Below are 24,759 nucleotides of genomic sequence, written 5' to 3'. Positions count from 1 at the left end.
AGAGCAGCTACAGCTTTCCTCCACCACCTGCGCAGAACTTTGTGTGTCTCCTCTTGTGCTTGAGAACATCTTTTCCATTTCTGCCCATCCACACCACTTCCCCAGGTTCCAGTGCTAAGGACCCACAGTCAACCACTGGGTGCTGCCTCACATAGCATCCCCTGCATGCTGGGTGAGGGCAGAATGGTGGGAGGCAGCAGTCGTGCCTCATCACAGCTGTTGTGGCCAGGTGTTCTGGGGGCCTGGCCTGTGCAGGTCGCTTTGTGTGCTGGTGTGTGAGGAAGGGCAGCCATGGCCTGGCAGCATGTCTGCAGTATGGGACTGTGTGGAGCACTGCTGTCCTACGTGGGCAGAGCTCTGTCCACCAGCTCTGGGCGGACAAGCTGGAGAATCATGGAAGAGTTTCTGGCCCAGTGGTGGGGAAAGGACGTGCGAGTGCTCCATGGAGATGTGGGAGGAAGAGGAGGGAAACCGGAGGGGCTGCAGGAAAGGCTGGTGGGTGGACCTCCACCTCCTTCCTCTGTCCTGTGGCCTCCCAGTTGACTCTAACCACGCCTTTGCCCTTGGGGAGGCTGTGGCGACCCTCTTGTAATGGCCTGTGTGCGCAGGGCATTTGGAGGAGGTGAGGGAGTGCCTGCAGGGCCCCTGAGGACTCCCCGGTGGCAGCTCCCCAGCCTCACAGAAAGAAGCAAACAGAGGAAGGGTCACAGAAAAGACAGGGTCAAGAATGAAGTGCAACAGAGTTTTTATTTCAGGTCCAGGGGAGCAGGGAGATGGCAGAAAGGCAGCCCCTGACTCCTTGCAGAAGGCAGCGTTGGTGAGCAGCAGCAATGCCACAGGAGGCGTCCGTTGCATGGGTGCATCATCATGGGGCAGCAAGTCCTGTAAAGAAGCTCAAGCAGGGAGGAGAAGGACGAGGTGGGCCCCATGCAGGCATTAGGCCTCCATGCTCTGGAGACCAGTGATGATAAAGGGGAGCCTTCCTGATGGTGTCATGTCATGACATTCCGGGGCAGCTCCGGAGTTCTCCTTCGTCAGGGGCTGGAGCCAGTGGTGGGCTTAGCAGGGCCCACAGCTGCCACTGAGGTACCTGAGGCCCCGACGCCAGCCGCCATACCCACAGCTCCCAAACGCTCCATAGCCCCCATAGCCTCCAAGGCCCCCATAGCCTCCAAGGCCCCCATAACCATCCAAGGCCTCCATAGCCCAAAAGGCTGCCATGACCCCCAAGGCCTCCATAGCCCCCAAAGCCACCACGGCCTCCAAAAGTGCCGCCGAAGCCCCCTGCCACACCCGGGACTCCTGCCGAGCCGAACCACGGCATGCTGCGGGAAGGAGCTGAGGATGGGCCCGGGCAAGGTGAGCACCGTGGCCGGGGGCTGGATCACCACGGTGGAGTCGGGGCACTGCCGCACGCAGGGCTCGTTGGCGCTGTCAGCCACTGGGGCCGGGGCGGCCACCCCGCACACAGGGGCACACAGGCTGGAGCAGGACATCTTCCACGCAGGCAAGGAGTACTGCAAAGGGCAGGCAGAATTAGGCAAGGGTCTGGGGAGAGGCTGTACTGATGGAGGCAGGGAGAGAGCCGCGAGAAGCCTCCAAGAGCAGGACTTACCCAGGTGATCTGTTTAGAGACAAGTGGAGGAAGCAGGATAGAGGGCTGCAAAGCCCTCAGCCCTTTTATATCTGTCTCAGACAGCCTGCGGCATTGAACAGAGTTGGAAGCCCCAGATATTCATGCAATAAAACTGAAACCCTTCATGACACATGTGGAGACGTGGGGCAATTTTATCCCTCCCCATTGAGGACACTGAGGCTCAAACATGCGCAGGGGGAGCAGGGATGTAATGGGAGGAACAAGCCATGACACATAACTTCTTGAAAGGCCAGCTGCTACTGAAGCTGACCTCACGGCACCAATAAACCCCAATGAATTCCTAATCCCCCAGGCGGATTGGGCTTCACCCACAATGCCAACACAGCCACAGCTCTTTGCTTGGCCTTCAGGTGAATTGGAGAGCAAGGAGTAGCACATGTCCCATGGGGCAGGGAAAAGGGCAATGGTGAGGGATGCTCCTAAACTCCCACCTGAGTGCCTTGCAGCCCTTCCCTGTACAGGGTGATGGCGAATGTTTGGGAGCTTTTGCAAGTGGGTGGGATGGCTTCATCCCTTTACCCAAACTTCCGCCACCTCTGTTTACTGGCACGTAAAACGGAGGTAATGGCAGGCGTGCTGGCTGTGCACAGGGTTGCAAAGCACATCTTCTGCCAATTGCCCGTGACTCTTCCACATAGAAAATGTTTGGGATTAGGAAGAAATCAGGGTTTGTTGGTGTTTCAGGTCAGCTTCAGCAGTGTCTGGCCTTTGATGTTGTTGAATGTCACGGTTTGTCCCTCCCATCACCTCCCTGCTCCGCAGGGCAAGTTTGAGCCACAGTGTCCCTGATGGGGAGGGATATAATTGCTCCACATCTCCAAGTGTGTCATGATTTGTGCTGGCTTTATTGCATGAATATCTGAGGCTTCCACCACCGCCCCCTGCCTGATGTTGCAGGCTGTCTGGGACAGGTATAAAAGGGTTGAGGGCTTCGCAGCCCTCTATCCTGCTTCCTCCACTTGTCTCTAAACAGATCACCTGGGTAAGTCCTGCTCTTGGAGGCTTCTCGCGGCTCTCTCCCTGCCTCCATCAGTACAGCCTCTCCCCAGACCCTTGCCTAACTCTGCCTGCCCTTTGCAGTACTCCTTGCCTGCGTGGAAGATGTCCTGCTCCAGCCTGTGTGCCCCTGTGTGTGGGGTGGCCGCCCCGGCCCCAGTGGCTGACAGCGCCAACGAGCCCTGCGTGCGGCAGTGCCCCGACTCCACCGTGGTGATCCAGCCCCCGGCCACGGTGCTCACCTTGCCCGGGCCCATCCTCAGCTCCTTCCCGCAGCATGCCGTGGTCGGCTCGGCAGGAGTCCCGGGTGTGGCAGGGGGCTTCGGCGGCACTTTTGGAGGCCGTGGTGGCTTTGGGGGCTATGGAGGCCTTGGGGGTTATGGCGGCCTTTTGGGCTATGGAGGCCTTGGTGGTTATGGAGGCCTTGGAGGCTATGGAGGCCTTGGAGGCTATGGGGGCTATGGAGCATTTGGGAGCTGCGGATATGGTGGCTGGCGTCGGGGCCTCAGGTACCTCAGTGGCAGCTGTGGGCCCTGCTAAGCCCACCTCTGCCTCCAACCTCTGACAAAGGAGAGCTCCAGAACTGCCCTGGTATGTCCCGTCATGACACCAGCTGGAAGGGCTCCCATTCATCTTCGCTGGCCTCCAGAGCTTGGAGGCCTCATGCCTGCATGGGGCGCAGCGCTGACTTTTACCTGCCCCGCTTGAGATTCTCTTCAGGACTTGCTGCCCTGTGATACGCAACCCAGCACCTTCCTCCTGTTCCTGCGGCGTGATTTCTGGTTACATCCTCTCCGCCTTTTGCAAGGAGTTGGTGGATGCCCCTGCCCAGGGGCTGCCTTTTTGCCATCTTCCTGCTCCCCTGGACCTTCAATAAAAGCTCTGTTGCACCACATTCTCGACCCATGGTATTTCTTCATCCTTCTTCTTCCAGACTTCCCCCAAAACTCAGAGCCAGGGCAGTGGGGCTGCTGGCTGCATTCCTGGCTTTGCTCCTGGGGCCTTTGGGCCACTGGGGCAGGGCATTACGACTGAAGATCAGAGTCCCCAGTGGGTCTTGTAGTGGACAGCCCCCTGAACCTCCTCCCTTCTCTCAGCGGGAAGAATGGCAGCGCATACCCAATCCTACTTTGAGAACATGACAGAGAAACAGACGTCTTGCACAGCCACCACAGCATGTTTGACCTCTTTCTATTGCCTTTTCTGTGGTCACCCGTGGAGGTCTGGGGAGACAGAGAGACGGCCACTGCATGGTCAGAGCTGCTGCCACCTGCTGACTGTGCTCATGTGCCCAGCTGCAACTGGTGGCACTGGGAAGGGGTGAAGGAGACACAACCAAGTCTGCCCAAGGTTCCCCTCACATCATTTACCCATTGCAGCCATCCAGAGCCAGGGGGCACAAAGGCCTTGAGTAGGAGGTGGGTGTCCGTACCCTCCTCATGTCCCTTCCTTTCCCAAACATCTACTCATCATGTGATCCTAGGCTCTGCACAGTGGTCTTTCTTGGAGACGGTTCCTGCCAGGGAAATCAAGAAGAGCAGTCGAGCAGCATGTTGGTCACTCCTGGGGGCTCCAGAGGATATGCATCACCCGTAATTGTCGAGACAGGGGAAGGGGAAAACGTCTGTGAACTGTCAGAGCAGCTACAGCTTTCCTCCACCACCTTGCGCAGAACTTTGTGTGTCTCCTCTTGTGCTTGAGGACATCTTTTCCATTTCTGCCCATCCACACCACTTCCCAGGTTCCAGTGCAAGGACCCACAGTCAACCACTGGGTGCTGCCTCACATAGCATCCCCTGCATGCTGGGTGAGGGCAGAATGGTGGGAGGCAGCAGTCGTGCCTCATCACAGCTGTTGTGGCCAGGTGTTCTGGGGGCCTGGCCTGTGCAGGTCGCTTTGTGTGCTGGTGTGTGAGGAAGGGCAGCCATGGCCTGGCAGCATGTCTGCAGTATGGGACTGTGTGGAGCACTGCTGTCCTACGTGGGCAGAGCTCTGTCCACCAGCTCTGGGCGGACAAGCTGGAGAATCATGGAAGAGTTTCTGGCCCAGTGGTGGGGAAAGGCGTGCGAGTGCTCCATGGAGATGTGGGAGGAAGAGGAGGGAAACCGGAGGGGCTGCAGGAAAGGCTGGTGGGTGGACCTCCACCTCCTTCCTCTGTCCTGTGGCCTCCCAGTTGACTCTAACCACGCCTTTGCCCTTGGGGAGGCTGTGGCGACCCTCTTGTAATGGCCGTGTGCGCAGGGCATTTGGAGGAGGTGAGGGAGTGCCTGCAGGGCCCCTGAGGACTCCCCGGTGGCAGCTCCCCAGCCTCACAGAAAGAAGCAAACAGAGGAAGGGTCACAGAAAAGACAGGGTCAAGAATGAAGTGCAACAGAGTTTTTATTTCAGGTCCAGGGGAGCAGGGAGATGGCAGAAAGGCAGCCCCTGACTCCTTGCAGAAGGCAGCGTTGGTGAGCAGCAGCAATGCCACAGGAGGCGTCCGTTGCGTGGGTGCATCATCATGGGGCAGCAAGTCCTGTAAAGAAGCTCAAGCAGGGAGGAGAAGGACGAGGTGGGCCCCATGCAGGCATTAGGCCTCCATGCTCTGGAGACCAGTGATGATAAAGGGGAGCCTTCCTGATGGTGTCATGTCATGACATTCCGGGGCAGCTCCGGAGTTCTCCTTCGTCAGGGGCTGGAGCCAGTGGTGGGCTTAGCAGGGCCCACAGCTGCCACTGAGGTACCTGAGGCCCCGACGCCAGCCGCCATACCCACAGCTCCCAAACGCTCCATAGCCCCCATAGCCTCCAAGGCCCCCATAGCCTCCAAGGCCCCCATAGCCTCCAAGGCCTCCATAGCCCAAAAGGCTGCCATGACCCCCAAGGCCTCCATAGCCCCCAAAGCCACCACGGCCTCCAAAAGTGCCGCCGAAGCCCCCTGCCACACCCGGGACTCCTGCCGAGCCGACCACGGCATGCTGCGGGAAGGAGCTGAGGATGGGCCCGGGCAAGGTGAGCACCGTGGCCGGGGGCTGGATCACCACGGTGGAGTCGGGGCACTGCCGCACGCAGGGCTCGTTGGCGCTGTCAGCCACTGGGGCCGGGGCGGCCACCCCGCACACAGGGGCGCACAGGCTGGAGCAGGACATCTTCCACGCAGGCAAGGAGTACTGCAAAGGGCAGGCAGAATTAGGCAAGGATCTGGGGAGAGGCTGTACTGATGGAGGCAGGGAGAGAGCCGCGAGAAGCCTCCAAGAGCAGGACTTACCCAGGTGATCTGTTTAGAGACAAGTGGAGGAAGCAGGATAGAGGGCTGCAAAGCCCTCAGCCCTTTTATATCTGTCTCAGACAGCCTGCGGCATTGAACAGAGTTGGAAGCCCCAGATATTCATGCAATAAAACTGAAACCCTTCATGACACATGTGGAGACGTGGGGCAATTTTATCCCTCCCCATTGAGGACACTGAGGCTCAAACATGCGCAGGGGAGCAGGGATGTAATGGGAGGAACAAGCCATGACACATAACTTCTTGAAAGGCCAGCTGCTACTGAAGCTGACCTCACGGCACCAATAAACCCCAATGAATTCCTAATCCCCCAGGCGGATTGGGCTTCACCCACAATGCCAACACAGCCACAGCTCTTTGCTTGGCCTTCAGGTGAATTGGAGAGCAAGGAGTAGCACATGTCCCATGGGGCAGGGAAAAGGGCAATGGTGAGGGATGCTCCTAAACTCCCACCTGAGTGCCTTGCAGCCCTTCCCTGTACAGGGTGATGGCGAATGTTTGGGAGCTTTTGCAAGTGGGTGGGATGGCTTCATCCCTTTACCCAAACTTCCACCACCTCTGTTTACTGGCACGTAAAACGGAGGTAATGGCAGGCGTGCTGGCTGTGCACAGGGTTGCAAAGCACATCTTCTGCCAATTGCCCGTGACTCTTCCACATAGAAAATGTTTGGGATTAGGAAGAAATCAGGGTTTGTTGGTGTTTCAGGTCAGCTTCAGCAGTGTCTGGCCTTTGATGTTGTTGAATGTCACGGTTTGTCCCTCCCATCACCTCCCTGCTCCGCAGGGCAAGTTTGAGCCACAGTGTCCCTGATGGGGAGGGATATAATTGCTCCACATCTCCAAGTGTGTCATGATTTGTGCTGGCTTTATTGCATGAATATCTGAGGCTTCCACCACCGCCCCCTGCCTGATGTTGCAGGCTGTCTGGGACAGGTATAAAAGGGTTGAGGGCTTCGCAGCCCTCTATCCTGCTTCCTCCACTTGTCTCTAAACAGATCACCTGGGTAAGTCCTGCTCTTGGAGGCTTCTCGCGGCTCTCTCCCTGCCTCCATCAGTACAGCCTCTCCCCAGACCCTTGCCTAACTCTGCCTGCCCTTTGCAGTACTCCTTGCCTGCGTGGAAGATGTCCTGCTCCAGCCTGTGTGCCCCTGTGTGTGGGGTGGCCGCCCCGGCCCCAGTGGCTGACAGCGCCAACGAGCCCTGCGTGCGGCAGTGCCCCGACTCCACCGTGGTGATCCAGCCCCCGGCCACGGTGCTCACCTTGCCCGGGCCCATCCTCAGCTCCTTCCCGCAGCATGCCGTGGTCGGCTCGGCAGGAGTCCCGGGTGTGGCAGGGGGCTTCGGCGGCACTTTTGGAGGCCGTGGTGGCTTTGGGGGCTATGGAGGCCTTGGGGGTTATGGCGGCCTTTTGGGCTATGGAGGCCTTGGTGGTTATGGAGGCCTTGGAGGCTATGGAGGCCTTGGAGGCTATGGGGGCTATGGAGCATTTGGGAGCTGCGGATATGGTGGCTGGCGTCGGGGCCTCAGGTACCTCAGTGGCAGCTGTGGGCCCTGCTAAGCCCACCTCTGCCTCCAACCTCTGACAAAGGAGAGCTCCAGAACTGCCCTGGTATGTCCCGTCATGACACCAGCTGGAAGGGCTCCCATTCATCTTCGCTGGCCTCCAGAGCTTGGAGGCCTCATGCCTGCATGGGGCGCAGCGCTGACTTTTACCTGCCCCGCTTGAGATTCTCTTCAGGACTTGCTGCCCTGTGATACGCAACCCAGCACCTTCCTCCTGTTCCTGCGGCGTGATTTCTGGTTACATCCTCTCCGCCTTTTGCAAGGAGTTGGTGGATGCCCCTGCCCAGGGGCTGCCTTTTTGCCATCTTCCTGCTCCCCTGGACCTTCAATAAAAGCTCTGTTGCACCACATTCTCGACCCATGGTATTTCTTCATCCTTCTTCTTCCAGACTTCCCCCAAAACTCAGAGCCAGGGCAGTGGGGCTGCTGGCTGCATTCCTGGCTTTGCTCCTGGGGCCTTTGGGCCACTGGGGCAGGGCATTACGACTGAAGATCAGAGTCCCCAGTGGGTCTTGTAGTGGACAGCCCCCTGAACCTCCTCCCTTCTCTCAGCGGGAAGAATGGCAGCGCATACCCAATCCTACTTTGAGAACATGACAGAGAAACAGACGTCTTGCACAGCCACCACAGCATGTTTGACCTCTTTCTATTGCCTTTTCTGTGGTCACCCGTGGAGGTCTGGGGAGACAGAGAGACGGCCACTGCATGGTCAGAGCTGCTGCCACCTGCTGACTGTGCTCATGTGCCCAGCTGCAACTGGTGGCACTGGGAAGGGGTGAAGGAGACACAACCAAGTCTGCCCAAGGTTCCCCTCACATCATTTACCCATTGCAGCCATCCAGAGCCAGGGGGCACAAAGGCCTTGAGTAGGAGGTGGGTGTCCGTACCCTCCTCATGTCCCTTCCTTTCCCAAACATCTACTCATCATGTGATCCTAGCTCTGCACAGTGGTCTTTCTTGGAGACGGTTCCTGCCAGGGAAATCAAGAAGAGCAGTCAGGCAGCATGTTGGTCACTCCTGGGGGCTCCAGAGGACATGCATCACCCGTAATTGTCGAGACAGGGGAAGGGGAAAACGTCTGTGAACTGTCAGAGCAGCCACAGCTTTCCTCCACCTCTTGCGCAGAACTTTGTGTGTCTCCTCTTGTGCTTGAGGACATCTTTTCCATTTCTGCCCATCCACACCACTCCCCAGGTCCCAGTGCAAGGACCCACAGCCAACCACTGGGTGCTGCCTCACATAGCATCCCCTGCATGCTGGGTGAGGGCAGAATGGTGGGAGGCAGCAGTCGTGCCTCATCACAGCTGTTGTGGCCAGGTGTTCTGGGGGCCTGGCTGTGCAGGTCTCTTTGTGTGCTGGTGTGTGAGGAAGGGCAGCCATGGCCTGGCAGCATGTCTGCAGTATGGGACTGTGTGGAGCACTGCTGTCCTACGTGGGCAGAGCTCTGTCCACCAGCTCTGGGCGGACAAGCTGGAGAATCATGGAAGAGTTTCTGGCCCAGTGGTGGGGAAAGGCGTGCGAGTGCTCCATGGAGATGTGGGAGGAAGAGGAGGGAAACCGGAGGGGCTGCAGGAAAGGCTGGTGGGTGGACCTCCACCTCCTTCCTCTGTCCTGTGGCCTCCCAGTTGACTCTAACCACGCCTTTGCCCTTGGGGAGGCTGTGGCGACCCTCTTGTAATGGCCGTGTGCGCAGGGCATTTGGAGGAGGTGAGGGAGTGCCTGCAGGGCCCCTGAGGACTCCCCGGTGGCAGCTCCCCAGCCTCACAGAAAGAAGCAAACAGAGGAAGGGTCACAGAAAAGACAGGGTCAAGAATGAAGTGCAACAGAGTTTTTATTTCAGGTCCAGGGGAGCAGGGAGATGGCAGAAAGGCAGCCCCTGACTCCTTGCAGAAGGCAGAGCGTTGGTGAGCAGCAGCAATGCCACAGGAGGCGTCCGTTGCGTGGGTGCATCATCATGGGGCAGCAAGTCCTGTAAAGAAGCTCAAGCAGGGAGGAGAAGGACGAGGTGGGCCCCATGCAGGCATTAGGCCTCCATGCTCTGGAGACCAGTGATGATAAAGGGGAGCCTTCCTGATGGTGTCATGTCATGACATTCCGGGGCAGCTCCGGAGTTCTCCTTCGTCAGGGGCTGGAGCCAGTGGTGGGCTTAGCAGGGCCCACAGCTGCCACTGAGGTACCTGAGGCCCCGACGCCAGCCGCCATACCCACAGCTCCCAAACGCTCCATAGCCCCCATAGCCTCCAAGGCCCCCATAGCCTCCAAGGCCCCCATAGCCTCCAAGGCCTCCATAGCCCAAAAGGCTGCCATGACCCCCAAGGCCTCCATAGCCCCCAAAGCCACCACGGCCTCCAAAAGTGCCGCCGAAGCCCCCTGCCACACCCGGGACTCCTGCCGAGCCGACCACGGCATGCTGCGGGAAGGAGCTGAGGATGGGCCCGGGCAAGGTGAGCACCGTGGCCGGGGGCTGGATCACCACGGTGGAGTCGGGGCACTGCCGCACGCAGGGCTCGTTGGCGCTGTCAGCCACTGGGGCCGGGGCGGCCACCCCGCACACAGGGGCGCACAGGCTGGAGCAGGACATCTTCCACGCAGGCAAGGAGTACTGCAAAGGGCAGGCAGAATTAGGCAAGGATCTGGGGAGAGGCTGTACTGATGGAGGCAGGGAGAGAGCCGCGAGAAGCCTCCAAGAGCAGGACTTACCCAGGTGATCTGTTTAGAGACAAGTGGAGGAAGCAGGATAGAGGGCTGCAAAGCCCTCAGCCCTTTTATATCTGTCTCAGACAGCCTGCGGCATTGAACAGAGTTGGAAGCCCCAGATATTCATGCAATAAAACTGAAACCCTTCACGACACATGTGGAGACGTGGGGCAATTTTATCCCTCCCCATTGAGGACACTGAGGCTCAAACATGCGCAGGGGAGCAGGGATGTAATGGGAGGAACAAGCCATGACACATAACTTCTTGAAAGGCCAGCTGCTACTGAAGCTGACCTCACGGCACCAATAAACCCCAATGAATTCCTAATCCCCCAGGCGGATTGGGCTTCACCCACAATGCCAACACAGCCACAGCTCTTTGCTTGGCCTTCAGGTGAATTGGAGAGCAAGGAGTAGCACATGTCCCATGGGGCAGGGAAAAGGGCAATGGTGAGGGATGCTCCTAAACTCCCACCTGAGTGCCTTGCAGCCCTTCCCTGTACAGGGTGATGGCGAATGTTTGGGAGCTTTTGCAAGTGGGTGGGATGGCTTCATCCCTTTACCCAAACTTCCGCCACCTCTGTTTACTGGCACGTAAAACGGAGGTAATGGCAGGCGTGCTGGCTGTGCACAGGGTTGCAAAGCACATCTTCTGCCAATTGCCCGTGACTCTTCCACATAGAAAATGTTTGGGATTAGGAAGAAATCAGGGTTTGTTGGTGTTTCAGGTCAGCTTCAGCAGTGTCTGGCCTTTGATGTTGTTGAATGTCACGGTTTGTCCCTCCCATCACCTCCCTGCTCCGCAGGGCAAGTTTGAGCCACAGTGTCCCTGATGGGGAGGGATATAATTGCTCCACATCTCCAAGTGTGTCATGATTTGTGCTGGCTTTATTGCATGAATATCTGAGGCTTCCACCACCGCCCCCTGCCTGATGTTGCAGGCTGTCTGGGACAGGTATAAAAGGGTTGAGGGCTTCGCAGCCCTCTATCCTGCTTCCTCCACTTGTCTCTAAACAGATCACCTGGGTAAGTCCTGCTCTTGGAGGCTTCTCGCGGCTCTCTCCCTGCCTCCATCAGTACAGCCTCTCCCCAGACCCTTGCCTAACTCTGCCTGCCCTTTGCAGTACTCCTTGCCTGCGTGGAAGATGTCCTGCTCCAGCCTGTGTGCCCCTGTGTGTGGGGTGGCCGCCCCGGCCCCAGTGGCTGACAGCGCCAACGAGCCCTGCGTGCGGCAGTGCCCCGACTCCACCGTGGTGATCCAGCCCCCGGCCACGGTGCTCACCTTGCCCGGGCCCATCCTCAGCTCCTTCCCGCAGCATGCCGTGGTCGGCTCGGCAGGAGTCCCGGGTGTGGCAGGGGGCTTCGGCGGCACTTTTGGAGGCCGTGGTGGCTTTGGGGGCTATGGAGGCCTTGGGGGTTATGGCGGCCTTTTGGGCTATGGAGGCCTTGGTGGTTATGGAGGCCTTGGAGGCTATGGAGGCCTTGGAGGCTATGGGGGCTATGGAGCATTTGGGAGCTGCGGATATGGTGGCTGGCGTCGGGGCCTCAGGTACCTCAGTGGCAGCTGTGGGCCCTGCTAAGCCCACCTCTGCCTCCAACCTCTGACAAAGGAGAGCTCCAGAACTGCCCTGGTATGTCCCGTCATGACACCAGCTGGAAGGGCTCCCATTCATCTTCGCTGGCCTCCAGAGCTTGGAGGCCTCATGCCTGCATGGGGCGCAGCGCTGACTTTTACCTGCCCCGCTTGAGATTCTCTTCAGGACTTGCTGCCCTGTGATACGCAACCCAGCACCTTCCTCCTGTTCCTGCGGCGTGATTTCTGGTTACATCCTCTCCGCCTTTTGCAAGGAGTTGGTGGATGCCCCTGCCCAGGGGCTGCCTTTTTGCCATCTTCCTGCTCCCCTGGACCTTCAATAAAAGCTCTGTTGCACCACATTCTCGACCCATGGTATTTCTTCATCCTTCTTCTTCCAGACTTCCCCCAAAACTCAGAGCCAGGGCAGTGGGGCTGCTGGCTGCACTTCCTGGCTTTGCTCCTGGGGCCTTTGGGCCACTGGGGCAGGGCATTACGACTGAAGATCAGAGTCCCCAGTGGGTCTTGTAGTGGACAGCCCCCTGAACCTCCTCCCTTCTCTCAGCGGGAAGAATGGCAGCGCATACCCAATCCTACTTTGAGAACATGACAGAGAAACAGACGTCTTGCACAGCCACCACAGCATGTTTGACCTCTTTCTATTGCCTTTTCTGTGGTCACCCGTGGAGGTCTGGGGAGACAGAGAGACGGCCACTGCATGGTCAGAGCTGCTGCCACCTGCTGACTGTGCTCATGTGCCCAGCTGCAACTGGTGGCACTGGGAAGGGGTGAAGGAGACACAACCAAGTCTGCCCAAGGTTCCCCTCACATCATTTACCCATTGCAGCCATCCAGAGCCAGGGGGCACAAAGGCCTTGAGTAGGAGGTGGGTGTCCGTACCCTCCTCATGTCCCTTCCTTTCCCAAACATCTACTCATCATGTGATCCTAGCTCTGCACAGTGGTCTTTCTTGGAGACGGTTCCTGCCAGGGAAATCAAGAAGAGCAGTCAGGCAGCATGTTGGCCACTCCTGGGGGCTCAGGAGAACATGCATCACCCGTAATTGTCGAGACAGGGGAAGGGGAAAACGTCTGTGAACTGTCAGAGCAGCCACAGCTTTCCTCCACCTCTTGCGCAGAACTTTGTGTGTCTCCTCTTGTGCTTGAGGACATCTTTTCCATTTCTGCCCATCCACACCACTCCCCAGGCCCCAGTGCAAGGACCCACAGCCAACCACTGGGTGCTGCCTCACATAGCATCCCCTGCATGCTGGGTGAGGGCAGAATGGTGGGAGGCAGCAGTCGTGCCTCATCACAGCTGTTGTGGCCAGGTGTTCTGGGGGCCTGGCTGTGCAGGTCTCTTTGTGTGCTGGTGTGTGAGGAAGGGCAGCCATGGCCTGGCAGCATGTCTGCAGTATGGGACTGTGTGGAGCACTGCTGTCCTACGTGGGCAGAGCTCTGTCCACCAGCTCTGGGCGGACAAGCTGGAGAATCATGGAAGAGTTTCTGGCCCAGTGGTGGGGAAAGACGTGCGAGTGCTCCATGGAGATGTGGGAGGAAGAGGAGGGAAACTGGAGGGGCTGCAGGAAAGGCTGGTGGGGAGCCCTCCGCCTCCTTCCTCTGTCCTGTGGCCTCCCAGTTGACTCTAACCACGCCTTTGCCCTTGGGGAGGCTGTGGCGACCCTCTTGTAATGGCCTGTGTGCGCAGGGCATTTGGAGGAGGTGAGGGAGTGCCTGCAGGGCCCCTGAGGACTCCCCGGTGGCAGCTCCCCAGCCTCACAGAAAGAAGCAAACAGAGGAAGGGTCACAGAAAAGACAGGGTCAAGAATGAAGTGCAACAGAGTTTTTATTTCAGGTCCAGGGGAGCAGGGAGATGGCAGAAAGGCAGCCCCTGACTCCTTGCAGAAGGCAGCGTTGGTGAGCAGCAGCAATGCCACAGGAGGCGTCCGTTGCATGGGTGCATCGTCATGGGGCAGCAAGTCCTGTAAAGAAGCTCAAGCAGGGAGGAGAAGGACGAGGTGGGCCCCATGCAGGCATTAGGCCTCCATGCTCTGGAGACCAGTGATGATAAAGGGGAGCCTTCCTGATGGTGTCATGTCATGACATTCCGGGGCAGCTCCGGAGTTCTCCTTCGTCAAGGGCTGGAGCCAGTGATGGGCTTAGCAGGGCCCACAGCTGCCACTGAGGTACCTGAGGCCCCGACGCCAGCCGCCATACCCACAGCTCCCAAACGCTCCATAGCCCCCATAGCCTCCAAGGCCCCCATAGCCTCCAAGGCCTCCATAACCTCCAAGGCCTCCATAGCCCAAAAGGCTGCCATGACCCCCAAGGCCTCCATAGCCCCCAAAGCCACCACGGCCTCCAAAAGTGCCGCCAAAGCCCCCTGCCACACCCGGGACTCCTGCCGAGCCGACCACGGCATGCTGCGGGAAGGAGCTGAGGATGGGCCCGGGCAAGGTGAGCACCGTGGCCGGGGGCTGGATCACCACGGTGGAGTCGGGGCACTGCCGCACGCAGGGCTCGTTGGCGCTGTCAGCCACTGGGGCCGGGGCAGCCACCCCGCACACAGGGGCGCACAGGCTGGAGCAGGACATCTTCCACGCAGGCAAGGAGTACTGCAAAGGGCAGGCAGAATTAGGCAAGGATCTGGGGAGAGGCTGTACTGATGGAGGCAGGGAGAGAGCCGCGAGAAGCCTCCAAGAGCAGGACTTACCCAGGTGATCTGTTTAGAGACAAGTGGAGGAAGCAGGATAGAGGGCTGCAAAGCCCTCAGCCCTTTTATATCTGTCTCAGACAGCCTGCGGCATTGAACAGAGTTGGAAGCCCCAGATATTCATGCAATAAAACTGAAACCCTTCATGACACATGTGGAGACGTGGGGCAATTTTATCCCTCCCCATTGAGGACACTGAGGCTCAAACATGCGCAGGGGAGCAGGGATGTAATGGGAGGAACAAGCCATGACACATAACTTCTTGAAAGGCCAGCTGCTACTGAAGCTGACCTCACGGCACCAATAAACCCCAATGAATTCCTAATCCCCCAGGCAGATTGGGCTTCACCCACAATGCCAACACAGCCACAGCTCTTTGCTTGGCCTTCAGGTGAATTGGAGAGCAAGGAGTAGCACATGTCCCATGGGGCAGGGAAAAGGGCAATGGTTAGGGATGCTCCTAAACTCCCACCTGAGTGCCTTGCAGCCCTTCCCTGTACAGGGTGATGGCGAATGTTTGGGAGCTTTTGCAAGTGGGTGGGATGGCTTCATCCCTTTACCCAAACTTCCGCCACCTCTGTTTACTGGCACGTAAAACGGAGGTAATGGCAGGCGTGCTGGCTGTGCACAGGGTTGCAAAGCACATCTTCTGCCAATTGCCCGTGACTCTTCCACATAGAAAATGTTTGGGATTAGGAAGAAATCAGGGTTTGTTGGTGTTTCAGGTCAGCTTCAGCAGTGTCTGGCCTTTGATGTTGTTGAATGTCACGGTTTGTCCCTCCCATCACCTCCCTGCTCCGCAGGGCAAGTTTGAGCCACAGTGTCCCTGATAGGGAGGGATATAATTGCTCCACATCTCCAAGTGTGTCATGATTTGTGCTGGCTTTATTGCATGAATATCTGAGGCTTCCACCACCGCCCCCTGCCTGATGTTGCAGGCTGTCTGGGACAGGTATAAAAGGGTTGAGGGCTTCGCAGCCCTCTATCCTGCTTCCTCCACTTGTCTCTAAACAGATCACCTGGGTAAGTCCTGCTCTTGGAGGCTTCTCGCGGCTCTCTCCCTGCCTCCATCAGTACAGCCTCTCCCCAGACCCTTGCCTAACTCTGCCTGCCCTTTGCAGTACTCCTTGCCTGCGTGGAAGATGTCCTGCTCCAGCCTGTGTGCCCCTGTGTGTGGGGTGGCCGCCCCGGCCCCAGTGGCTGACAGCGCCAACGAGCCCTGCGTGCGGCAGTGCCCCGACTCCACCGTGGTGATCCAGCCCCCGGCCACGGTGCTCACCTTGCCCGGGCCCATCCTCAGCTCCTTCCCGCAGCATGCCGTGGTCGGCTCGGCAGGAGTCCCGGGTGTGGCAGGGGGCTTCGGCGGCACTTTTGGAGGCCGTGGTGGCTTTGGGGGCTATGGAGGCCTTGGGGGTTATGGCGGCCTTTTGGGCTATGGAGGCCTTGGTGGTTATGGAGGCCTTGGAGGCTATGGGGGCTATGGAGCCTTTGGGAGCTGTGGATACGGTGGCTGGCGTCGGGGCCACAGGTACCTCAGTGGCAACTGCGGACCCTGCTAAGCCCACCTCTGGCTCCAGCCCCTGAAGAAGGAGAGCTCCAGAGCTGCCCTGGAACGTCCCGACATGACACCAAAAGGAAGGGCTTCCCCTTCATCATCACTGGTCTCCAGAAGCTTGGAGGCCCTATGCCTTCATGGGGCCTAGCTCCCTCTTTCTCCTGTCCCAATTGAGCTTCACTTCAGGACTCGCTCCCCCAGGGTGATGCTAGCCCAAAGCCAACCGCCTGTTCCTATGGCTGGCTGCTGCTCGCATCCTCTCTGCCTTTTGCAAGGAGTTGGTGGATGCCCCTGCCCAGGGGCTGCCTTTCTGCCATCTTCCTGCTCCCCTGGACCTTCAATAAAAGCTCTATTGCACCACATTCTCGACCCATGGTATTTCTTCATCCTTCTTCTTCCAGACTTCCCCCAAAACTCAGAGCCAGGGCAGTGGGGCTGCTGGCTGCACTCCTGGCTTTGCTACTGGGGCCTTTGGGCCACTGGGGCACGGGCATTACGACTGAAGATCAGAGTCCCCAGTGGGTCTTGTAGAGGACAGCCCCCTGAACCTCCTCCCTTCTCTCAGCGGGAAGAATGGCAACGCATACCCAATCCTACTTTGAGAACATGACAGAGAAACAGACGTCTTGCACAGCCACCACAGCATGTTTGACCTCTTTCTATTGCCTTTTCTGTGGTCACCCGTGGAGGTCTGGGGAGACAGAGAGACGGCCACTGCATGGTCAGGGCTCCTGCCACCTGCTGACTGTGCTCATATGCCCAGCTGCAACTGGTGGCACTGGGAAGGGGTGAAGGAGACACAGCCAAGTTTTCCCAAGGTCCTCCTCACAGCCATGAACACATCACAGCCATCCAGATCCACGGAGCACAAAGGCCTTGAGTAGGAGGTGTGTGTCTGTACCCTCCTCGTGTCCCTTCCTTCCCCAAAAGTCTTCTGATCATGTGATCCTAGCTCTGCACAGCGGTCTTTCTTGGAGACGATTCTTGTCAGGGAAATCAAGAAGAGTAGCGGGGCAGCACGTCGGTCACTCCTGGGGGCTCAGGAAAACATGCATCACCCGTAATTGTCAAGACAGGGGAAGGGGAAAACGTCTGTGAACTGTCAGAGCAGCCACAGCTTTCCTCCACCTCTTGCGCAGAACTTTGTGTGTCTCCTCTTGTGCTTGGGCACATCTTTTCCATTTCTGCCCATCCACACCACTCCCCAGGCCCCAGTGCAAGGACCCACAGCCAACCACTGGGTGCTGCCTCACATAGCATCCCCTGCATGCTGGGTGAGGGCAGAATGGTGGGAGGCAGCAGTCGTGCCTCATCACAGCTGTTGTGGCCAGGTGTTCTGGGGGCCTGGCCGTGCAGGTCGCTTTGTGTGCTGGTGTGTGAGGAAGGGCAGCCATGGCCTGGCAGCATGTCTGCAGTATGGGACTGTGTGGAGCACTGCTGTCCTACGTGGGCAGAGCTCTGTCCACCAGCTCTGGGCGGACAAGCTGGAGAGTCATGGCAGAGCTTCTGGCCCAGTGGTGGGGAAAGGCGTGCGAGTGCTCCATGGAGATGTGGGAGGAAGAGGAGGGAAACCTGAGGGGCTGCAGGAAAGGCTGGTGGGGGGCCCTCCGCCTCCTTCCTCTGTCCCGTGGCCTCCCAGTTGACTCTAACCACGCCTTTGCCCTTGGGGAGGCTGTGGCGACCCTCTTGTAATGGCCGTGTGCGCAGGGCATTTGGAGGAGGTGAGGGAGTGCCTGCAGGGCCCCTGAGGACTCCCCGGTGGCAGCTCCCCAGCCTCACAGAAAGAAGCGAATGGAGGAAGGGTCACAGAAAAGACAGGGTCCAGAATGTGTTGTAACAGAGCTTTTATTTCAGGTCCAGGGGAGCAGGGAGATGGCAGAAAGGCAGCCCCTGACTCCTTGCAGAAGGCAGAGCGTTGGTGAGCAGCAGCCTTGCCACAGGAGGCGTCTGGTGCTTAGCTGCATCATCATGGGGTATTGAGTCCTGAAGCGAAGCTCAAGCAGCGAGGAGAAGGACAGAGGGGCCCCATGAAGGCACAAGGCCTCCAAGCTCTCAAGCCCAATGATTCTAAAGGGGAGCCTTCCATGGCAACATCAGGTGGGGAAGTTCCAGGGCAGCTCCAGAGCTCTCCTTCTTCAGGGGCTGGAGCCAGTGGTGGGCTTAACAGGGCCCACAGTTGCCACTGAGGTACCTGTGGCCCCGACGCCAGCCTCCGTATCCACAGCTCCCAAAGGCTCCATAGCCCCCATAGCCTCCAAGGCCTCCATAACCACCAAGGCCTCCATAGCCCAAAAGGCCGCCATAGCCCCCAAAGCCCCCATAGCCCCCAAAGCCACCACGGCCTCCAAAAGTGCCGCCGAAGCCCCCTGCCACACCCGGGACTCCCGCCGAGCCGACTACGGCGTGCTGTGGGAAGGAGCTGAGGATGGGCCCGGGCAAGGTGAGCACCGTGGCCGGGGGCTGGATCACCACGGTGGAGTCGGGGCACTGCCGCACGCAGGGCTCGTTGGCGCTGTCAGCCACTGGGGCCGGGGCGGCCACCCCACACACAGGGGCACACAGGCTGGAGCAGGACATCTTCCACGCAGGCAAGGAGTACTGCAAAGGGCAGGCAGAGTTAGGCAAGGGTCTGGGGAGAGGCTGTACTGATGGAGGCAGGGAGAGAGCTGCGAGAAGCCTCCAAGAGCAGGACTTACCCAGGTGATCTGTTTAGAGACAAGTGGAGGAAGCAGGAATAGAGGGCTGCAAAGCCCTCAGCCCTTTTATACTTTTCTAAGACAGCCCCTGGCATCAAACATAGGTGGAAGCCCCAGATAGTCATGCAATAAAGCTGACACCCTTCATGACACACATGGTGATGCAGGGCAATTATATCGCTCCCCACTGGGGACATGGAGGCGCAAACGTGCCCTGGGGAAGAGGAACGTGATGGCAGGGACAGACCGTGACATGCAACTACATGAAAGGCCAGCCGCTCCTGAAGCTGACCTCAGAACACCAATAAACCCCAATGAATTCCTAATCCTAAACGTTTCCTATGTGGAACAATCACGGGTATTTTGCCGAAGAAGCACTTTGCAACCCTGCGCACAGCCTGCATGCCTGTCATTACCTCCCTTTTATGGGCTGGTAAACAGAGGTGGTGGAAGTTTGGGTAAAGGGATGAAGCCATCCCACCCACTTGCAGAAGCTTCCAAACACTCGCCATCACCCTGTACAGGCAAGGGCTGCAAGACACTTGGGTGGGAGTTCAGGAGCATCCCTAACCATTGCCCTTCTCCATGCTCTGTGGGAAAAGGGCTACTCCTTGCTCTCCAATTCACCTGAAGGCCAAGCAAAGAGCTGTGGCTGTGTTGGCATTGTGGGTGAAGCCCAATCCACCTGGGGGATTAGGAATTCATTGGGGTTTATTGGTGCTGTGAGGTCAGCTTCAGCAGCTGCTGGCCTTTCATGTAGGTGAGCGTCATGGTCTGTCCCTTCCATCACCTCTCTGTTTCCCAGGGCACAGTTGCGCCTCCATGTCCCCAGTGGGGAGGGATATAATTGCCCCACATCACCACCTGTGTCATGAAGGGTGTCAGCTTTATTGCATGACTATCTGGGGCTTCCACTTATGTTTGATGCCGTTGGCTGTCTGGGACAGGTATAAAAGGGCTGAGGGCTTTGCAGCCCTCTATCCTGCTTCCTCCACTTGTCTCTAAACAGATCACCCGGGTAAGTCCTGCTCTTGGAGGCTTCTCGCGGCTCTCTCCCTGCCTCCATCAGTACAGCCTCTCCCCAGACCCTTGCCTAACTCTGCCTGCCCTTTGCAGTACTCCTTGCCTGCGTGGAAGATGTCCTGCTCCAGCCTGTGTGCCCCTGTGTGTGGGGTGGCCGCCCCAGCCCCAGTGGCTGACAGCTTCAACGAGCCCTGTGTGCAGCAGTGCCCTGACTCCACCGTGGTGATCCAGCCCCCGGCCACGGTGCTCACCTTGCCCGGGCCCATCCTCAGCTCCTTCCCACAGCACGCCGTGGTCGGCTCGGCAGGAGTCCCGGGTGTGGCAGGGGGCTTTGGCGGCACTTTTGGAGGCCGTGGTGGCTTTGGGGGCTATGGAGGCCTTGGGGCTTATGGTGGCCTTTTCGGTTATGGCGGCATTGGGAGCTATGGAGGCCTTTTGGGCTATGGAGGCCTTGGAGGCTATGGGGGCTATGGAGCCTTTGGGAGCTGTGGATACTGGTGGCTGGCGTCGGGGCCACAGGTACCTCAGTGGCAACTGCGGACCCTGCTAAGCCCACCTCTGGCTCCAGCCCCTGAAGAAGGAGAGCTCCAGAGCTGCCCTGGAACGTCCCGACATGACACCAAAAGGAAGGGCTCCCCTTCATCATCACTGGTCTCCAGAGCTTGGAGGCCCTATGCCTTCATGGGGCCTAGCTCCCTCTTTCTCCTGTCCCAATTGAGCTTCACTTCAGGACTCGCTCCCCCAGGGTGATGCAGCCCAAAGCCAACCGCCTGTTCCTATGGCTGGCTGCTGCTCGCAGTCCTCTCTGCCTTTTGCAAGGAGTTGGTGGATGCCCCTGCCCAGGGGCTGCCTTTCTGCCATCTTCCTGCTCCCCTGGACCTTCAATAAAAGCTCTATTGCACCACATTCTCGACCCATGGTATTTCTTCATCCTTCTTCTTCCAGACTTCCCCCAAAACTCAGAGCCAGGGCAGTGGGGCTGCTGGCTGCACTCCTGGCTTTGCTACTGGGGCCTTTGGGCCACTGGGGCACGGCATTACGACTGAAGATCAGAGTCCCCAGTGGGTCTTGTAGAGGACAGCCCCCTGAACCTCCTCCCTTCTCTCAGCGGGAAGAATGGCAACGCATACCCAATCCTACTTTGAGAACATGACAGAGAAACAGACGTCTTGCACAGCCACCACAGCATGTTTGACCTCTTTCTATTGCCTTTTCTGTGGTCACCCGTGGAGGTCTGGGGAGACAGAGAGACGGCCACTGCATGGTCAGGGCTCCTGCCACCTGCTGACTGTGCTCATATGCCCAGCTGCAACTGGTGGAACTGGGAAGGGGTGAAGGAGACACAGCCAAGTTTTCCCAAGGTCCTCCTCACAGCCATGAACACATCACAGCCATCCAGATCCACGGAGCACAAAGGCCTTGAGTAGGAGGTGTGTGTCTGTACCCTCCTCGTGTCCCTTCCTTCCCCAAAAGTCTTCTGATCATGTGATCCTAGCTCTGCACAGTGGTCTTTCTTGGAGACGATTCTTGTCAGGGAAATCAAGAAGAGTAGCGGGGCAGCACGTCGGTCACTCCTGGGGGCTCAGGAAAACATGCATCACCCGTAATTGTCAAGACAGGGGAAGGGGAAAACGTCTGTGAACTGTCAGAGCAGCCACAGCTTTCCTCCACCTCTTGCGCAGAACTTTGTGTGTCTCCTCTTGTGCTTGGGCACATCTTTTCCATTTCTGCCCATCCACACCACTCCCCAGGCCCCAGTGCAAGGACCCACAGCCAACCACTGGGTGCTGCCTCACATAGCATCCCCTGCATGCTGGGTGAGGGCAGAATGGTGGGAGGCAGCAGTCGTGCCTCATCACAGCTGTTGTGGCCAGGTGTTCTGGGGGCCTGGCCGTGCAGGTCGCTTTGTGTGCTGGTGTGTGAGGAAGGGCAGCCATGGCCTGGCAGCATGTCTGCAGTATGGGACTGTGTGGAGCACTGCTGTCCTACGTGGGCAGAGCTCTGTCCACCAGCTCTGGGCGGACAAGCTGGAGAGTCATGGAAGAGCTTCTGGCCCAGTGGTGGGGAAAGGCGTGCGAGTGCTCCATGGAGATGTGGGAGGAAGAGGAGGGAAACCAGAGGGGCTGCAGGAAAGGCTGGTGGGGGGCCCTCCGCCTCCTTCCTCTGTCCCGTGGCCTCCCAGTTGACTCTAACCACGCCTTTGCCCTTGGGGAGGCTGTGGCGACCCTCTTGTAATGGCCGTGTGCGCAGGGCATTTGGAGGAGGTGAGGGAGTGCCTGCAGGGCCCCTGAGGACTCCCCGGTGGCAGCTCCCCAGCCTCACAGAAAGAAGCGAATGGAGGAAGGGTCACAGAAAAGACAGGGTCCAGAATGTGTTGTAACAGAGCTTTTATTTCAGGTCCAGGGGAGCAGGGAGATGGCAGAAAGGCAGCCCCTGACTCCTTGCAGAAGGCAGAGCGTTGGTGAGCAGCAGCCTTGCCACAGGAGGCGTCTGGTGCTTAGCTGCATCATCATGGGGTATTGAGTCCTGAAGCGAAGCTCAAGCAGCGAGGAGAAGGACAGAGGGGCCCCATGAAGGCACAAGGCCTCCAAGCTCTCAAGCCCAATGATTCTAAAGGGGAGCCTTCCATGGCAACATCAGGTGGGGAAGTTCCAGGGCAGCTCCAGAGCTCTCCTTCTTCAGGGGCTGGAGCCAGTGGTGGGCTTAACAGGGCCCACAGTTGCCACTGAGGTACCTGTGGCCCCGACGCCAGCCTCCGTATCCACAGCTCCCAAAGGCTCCATAGCCCCCATAGCCTCCAAGGCCTCCATAACCACCAAGGCCTCCATAGCCCAAAAGGCCGCCATAGCCCCCAAAGCCCCCATAGCCCCCAAAGCCACCACGGCCTCCAAAAGTGCCGCCGAAGCCCCCTGCCACACCCGGGACTCCCGCCGAGCCGACTACGGCGTGCTGTGGGAAGGAGCTGAGGATGGGCCCGGGCAAGGTGAGCACCGTGGCCGGGGGCTGGATCACCACGGTGGAGTCGGGGCACTGCCGCACGCAGGGCTCGTTGGCGCTGTCAGCCACTGGGGCCGGGGCGGCCACCCCACACACAGGGGCACACAGGCTGGAGCAGGACATCTTCCACGCAGGCAAGGAGTACTGCAAAGGGCAGGCAGAGTTAGGCAAGGGTCTGGGGAGAGGCTGTACTGATGGAGGCAGGGAGAGAGCCGCGAGAAGCCTCCAAGAGCAGGACTTACCCAGGTGATCTGTTTAGAGACAAGTGGAGGAAGCAGAATAGAGGGCTGCAAAGCCCTCAGCCCTTTTATACTTTTCTAAGACAGCCCCTGGCATCAAACATAGGTGGAAGCCCCAGATAGTCATGCAATAAAGCTGACACCCTTCATGACACACATGGTGATGCAGGGCAATTATATCGCTCCCCACTGGGGACATGGAGGCGCAAACGTGCCCTGGGGAAGAGGAACGTGATGGCAGGGACAGACCGTGACATGCAACTACATGAAAGGCCAGCCGCTCCTGAAGCTGACCTCAGAACACCAATAAACCCCAATGAATTCCTAATCCTAAACGTTTCCTATGTGGAACAATCACGGGTATTTTGCCGAAGAAGCACTTTGCAACCCTGCGCACAGCCTGCATGCCTGTCATTACCTCCCTTTTATGGGCTGGTAAACAGAGGTGGTGGAAGTTTGGGTAAAGGGATGAAGCCATCCCACCCACTTGCAGAAGCTTCCCAAACACTCGCCATCACCCTGTACAGGCAAGGGCTGCAAGACACTTGGGTGGGAGTTCAGGAGCATCCCTAACCATTGCCCTTCTCCATGCTCTGTGGGAAAAGGGCTACTCCTTGCTCTCCAATTCACCTGAAGGCCAAGCAAAGAGCTGTGGCTGTGTTGGCATTGTGGGTGAAGCCCAATCCACCTGGGGGATTAGGAATTCATTGGGGTTTATTGGTGCTGTGAGGTCAGCTTCAGCAGCTGCTGGCCTTTCATGTAGGTGAGCGTCATGGTCTGTCCCTTCCATCACCTCTCTGTTTCCCAGGGCACAGTTGCGCCTCCATGTCCCCAGTGGGGAGGGATATAATTGCCCCACATCACCACCTGTGTCATGAAGGGTGTCAGCTTTATTGCATGACTATCTGGGGCTTCCACTTATGTTTGATGCCGTTGGCTGTCTGGGACAGGTATAAAAGGGCTGAGGGCTTTGCAGCCCTCTATCCTGCTTCCTCCACTTGTCTCTAAACAGATCACCCGGGTAAGTCCTGCTCTTGGAGGCTTCTCGCGGCTCTCTCCCTGCCTCCATCAGTACAGCCTCTCCCCAGACCCTTGCCTAACTCTGCCTGCCCTTTGCAGTACTCCTTGCCTGCGTGGAAGATGTCCTGCTCCAGCCTGTGTGCCCCTGTGTGTGGGGTGGCCGCCCCAGCCCCAGTGGCTGACAGCTTCAACGAGCCCTGTGTGCAGCAGTGCCCTGACTCCACCGTGGTGATCCAGCCCCCGGCCACGGTGCTCACCTTGCCCGGGCCCATCCTCAGCTCCTTCCCACAGCACGCCGTGGTCGGCTCGGCAGGAGTCCCGGGTGTGGCAGGGGGCTTTGGCGGCACTTTTGGAGGCCGTGGTGGCTTTGGGGGCTATGGAGGCCTTGGGGCTTATGGTGGCCTTTTCGGTTATGGCGGCATTGGGAGCTATGGAGGCCTTTTGGGCTATGGAGGCCTTGGAGGCTATGGGGGCTATGGAGCCTTTGGGAGCTGTGGATATGGTGGCTGGCGTCGGGGCCACAGGTACCTCAGTGGCAACTGCGGACCCTGCTAAGCCCACCTCTGGCTCCAGCCCCTGAAGAAGGAGAGCTCCAGAGCTGCCCTGGAACGTCCCGACATGACACCAAAAGGAAGGGCTCCCCTTCATCATCACTGGTCTCCAGAGCTTGGAGGCCCTATGCCTTCATGGGGCCTAGCTCCCTCTTTCTCCTGTCCCAATTGAGCTTCACTTCAGGACTCGCTCCCCCAGGGTGATGCAGCCCAAA

The 24,759-nt window shown here is 58.4% G+C and overlaps 10 protein-coding genes and 2 pseudogenes across 10 annotated transcripts; 6 read left to right on the top strand and 6 right to left on the bottom strand.

Annotated features, from left to right (window-relative positions):
• Window positions 1–1,059: 1,059 nt before the first annotated feature.
• LOC118258508 (claw keratin-like) lies at window positions 1,060–1,496 on the bottom strand (annotated as a pseudogene).
• A 1,262-nt stretch (window positions 1,497–2,758) lies between these two features.
• LOC118258496 (claw keratin-like) lies at window positions 2,759–3,193 on the top strand. The gene has a single exon (XM_035567357.1). It carries the CDS (start codon window positions 2,759–2,761, stop codon window positions 3,191–3,193), a length of 435 nt encoding a protein of 144 aa, XP_035423250.1.
• A 2,152-nt stretch (window positions 3,194–5,345) lies between these two features.
• On the bottom strand, window positions 5,346–5,780 carry LOC118258497 (claw keratin-like). The gene has a single exon (XM_035567358.1). It carries the CDS (start codon window positions 5,778–5,780, stop codon window positions 5,346–5,348), a length of 435 nt encoding a protein of 144 aa, XP_035423251.1.
• Window positions 5,781–7,041: 1,261 nt separating this feature from the next.
• Window positions 7,042–7,476, top strand: LOC118258495 (claw keratin-like). The gene has a single exon (XM_035567356.1). It carries the CDS (start codon window positions 7,042–7,044, stop codon window positions 7,474–7,476), a length of 435 nt encoding a protein of 144 aa, XP_035423249.1.
• A 2,151-nt stretch (window positions 7,477–9,627) lies between these two features.
• On the bottom strand, window positions 9,628–10,062 carry LOC118258499 (claw keratin-like). The gene has a single exon (XM_035567359.1). It carries the CDS (start codon window positions 10,060–10,062, stop codon window positions 9,628–9,630), a length of 435 nt encoding a protein of 144 aa, XP_035423252.1.
• A 1,261-nt stretch (window positions 10,063–11,323) lies between these two features.
• On the top strand, window positions 11,324–11,758 carry LOC118258494 (claw keratin-like). Its single transcript, XM_035567355.1, has one exon. It carries the CDS (start codon window positions 11,324–11,326, stop codon window positions 11,756–11,758), a length of 435 nt encoding a protein of 144 aa, XP_035423248.1.
• Window positions 11,759–13,909: 2,151 nt separating this feature from the next.
• Window positions 13,910–14,344, bottom strand: LOC118258501 (claw keratin-like). The gene has a single exon (XM_035567360.1). The coding sequence runs from the start codon at window positions 14,342–14,344 to the stop codon at window positions 13,910–13,912; it is 435 nt and encodes a 144-aa protein (XP_035423253.1).
• A 1,261-nt stretch (window positions 14,345–15,605) lies between these two features.
• On the top strand, window positions 15,606–16,022 carry LOC118258515 (claw keratin-like). Its single transcript, XM_035567373.1, has one exon. The coding sequence runs from the start codon at window positions 15,606–15,608 to the stop codon at window positions 16,020–16,022; it is 417 nt and encodes a 138-aa protein (XP_035423266.1).
• A 2,156-nt stretch (window positions 16,023–18,178) lies between these two features.
• LOC118258514 (claw keratin-like) lies at window positions 18,179–18,595 on the bottom strand. The gene has a single exon (XM_035567371.1). The coding sequence runs from the start codon at window positions 18,593–18,595 to the stop codon at window positions 18,179–18,181; it is 417 nt and encodes a 138-aa protein (XP_035423264.1).
• Window positions 18,596–19,851: 1,256 nt separating this feature from the next.
• Window positions 19,852–20,287, top strand: LOC118258504 (claw keratin-like; annotated as a pseudogene).
• Window positions 20,288–22,440: 2,153 nt separating this feature from the next.
• LOC118258513 (claw keratin-like) lies at window positions 22,441–22,857 on the bottom strand. Its single transcript, XM_035567370.1, has one exon. The coding sequence runs from the start codon at window positions 22,855–22,857 to the stop codon at window positions 22,441–22,443; it is 417 nt and encodes a 138-aa protein (XP_035423263.1).
• Window positions 22,858–24,113: 1,256 nt separating this feature from the next.
• On the top strand, window positions 24,114–24,548 carry LOC118258507 (claw keratin-like). Its single transcript, XM_035567366.1, has one exon. It carries the CDS (start codon window positions 24,114–24,116, stop codon window positions 24,546–24,548), a length of 435 nt encoding a protein of 144 aa, XP_035423259.1.
• Window positions 24,549–24,759: the final 211 nt, after the last annotated feature.

Source organism: Cygnus atratus, unplaced genomic scaffold (genome assembly GCF_013377495.2).
Source record: "Cygnus atratus isolate AKBS03 ecotype Queensland, Australia unplaced genomic scaffold, CAtr_DNAZoo_HiC_assembly HiC_scaffold_134, whole genome shotgun sequence".
NCBI classification, from domain to species: domain Eukaryota; kingdom Metazoa; phylum Chordata; class Aves; order Anseriformes; family Anatidae; genus Cygnus; species Cygnus atratus.
Note: the sequence above shows the minus strand (reverse complement) of the source record. Positions and strands in the feature narration are given on the sequence as shown.

What these genes read in the sequence shown, in the direction of transcription:
- LOC118258507 (XM_035567366.1), top strand. Translation starts at nt 24,114, where the DNA reads ATGTCCTGCTCCAGCCTGTGTGCCCCTGTGTGTGGGGTGGCCGCCCCA.
- LOC118258499 (XM_035567359.1), bottom strand. Translation starts at nt 10,062, where the DNA reads ATGTCCTGCTCCAGCCTGTGCGCCCCTGTGTGCGGGGTGGCCGCCCCG.
- LOC118258513 (XM_035567370.1), bottom strand. Translation starts at nt 22,857, where the DNA reads ATGTCCTGCTCCAGCCTGTGTGCCCCTGTGTGTGGGGTGGCCGCCCCG.
- LOC118258494 (XM_035567355.1), top strand. Translation starts at nt 11,324, where the DNA reads ATGTCCTGCTCCAGCCTGTGTGCCCCTGTGTGTGGGGTGGCCGCCCCG.
- LOC118258514 (XM_035567371.1), bottom strand. Translation starts at nt 18,595, where the DNA reads ATGTCCTGCTCCAGCCTGTGTGCCCCTGTGTGTGGGGTGGCCGCCCCG.
- LOC118258515 (XM_035567373.1), top strand. Translation starts at nt 15,606, where the DNA reads ATGTCCTGCTCCAGCCTGTGTGCCCCTGTGTGTGGGGTGGCCGCCCCG.
- LOC118258497 (XM_035567358.1), bottom strand. Translation starts at nt 5,780, where the DNA reads ATGTCCTGCTCCAGCCTGTGCGCCCCTGTGTGCGGGGTGGCCGCCCCG.
- LOC118258501 (XM_035567360.1), bottom strand. Translation starts at nt 14,344, where the DNA reads ATGTCCTGCTCCAGCCTGTGCGCCCCTGTGTGCGGGGTGGCTGCCCCG.
- LOC118258495 (XM_035567356.1), top strand. Translation starts at nt 7,042, where the DNA reads ATGTCCTGCTCCAGCCTGTGTGCCCCTGTGTGTGGGGTGGCCGCCCCG.
- LOC118258496 (XM_035567357.1), top strand. Translation starts at nt 2,759, where the DNA reads ATGTCCTGCTCCAGCCTGTGTGCCCCTGTGTGTGGGGTGGCCGCCCCG.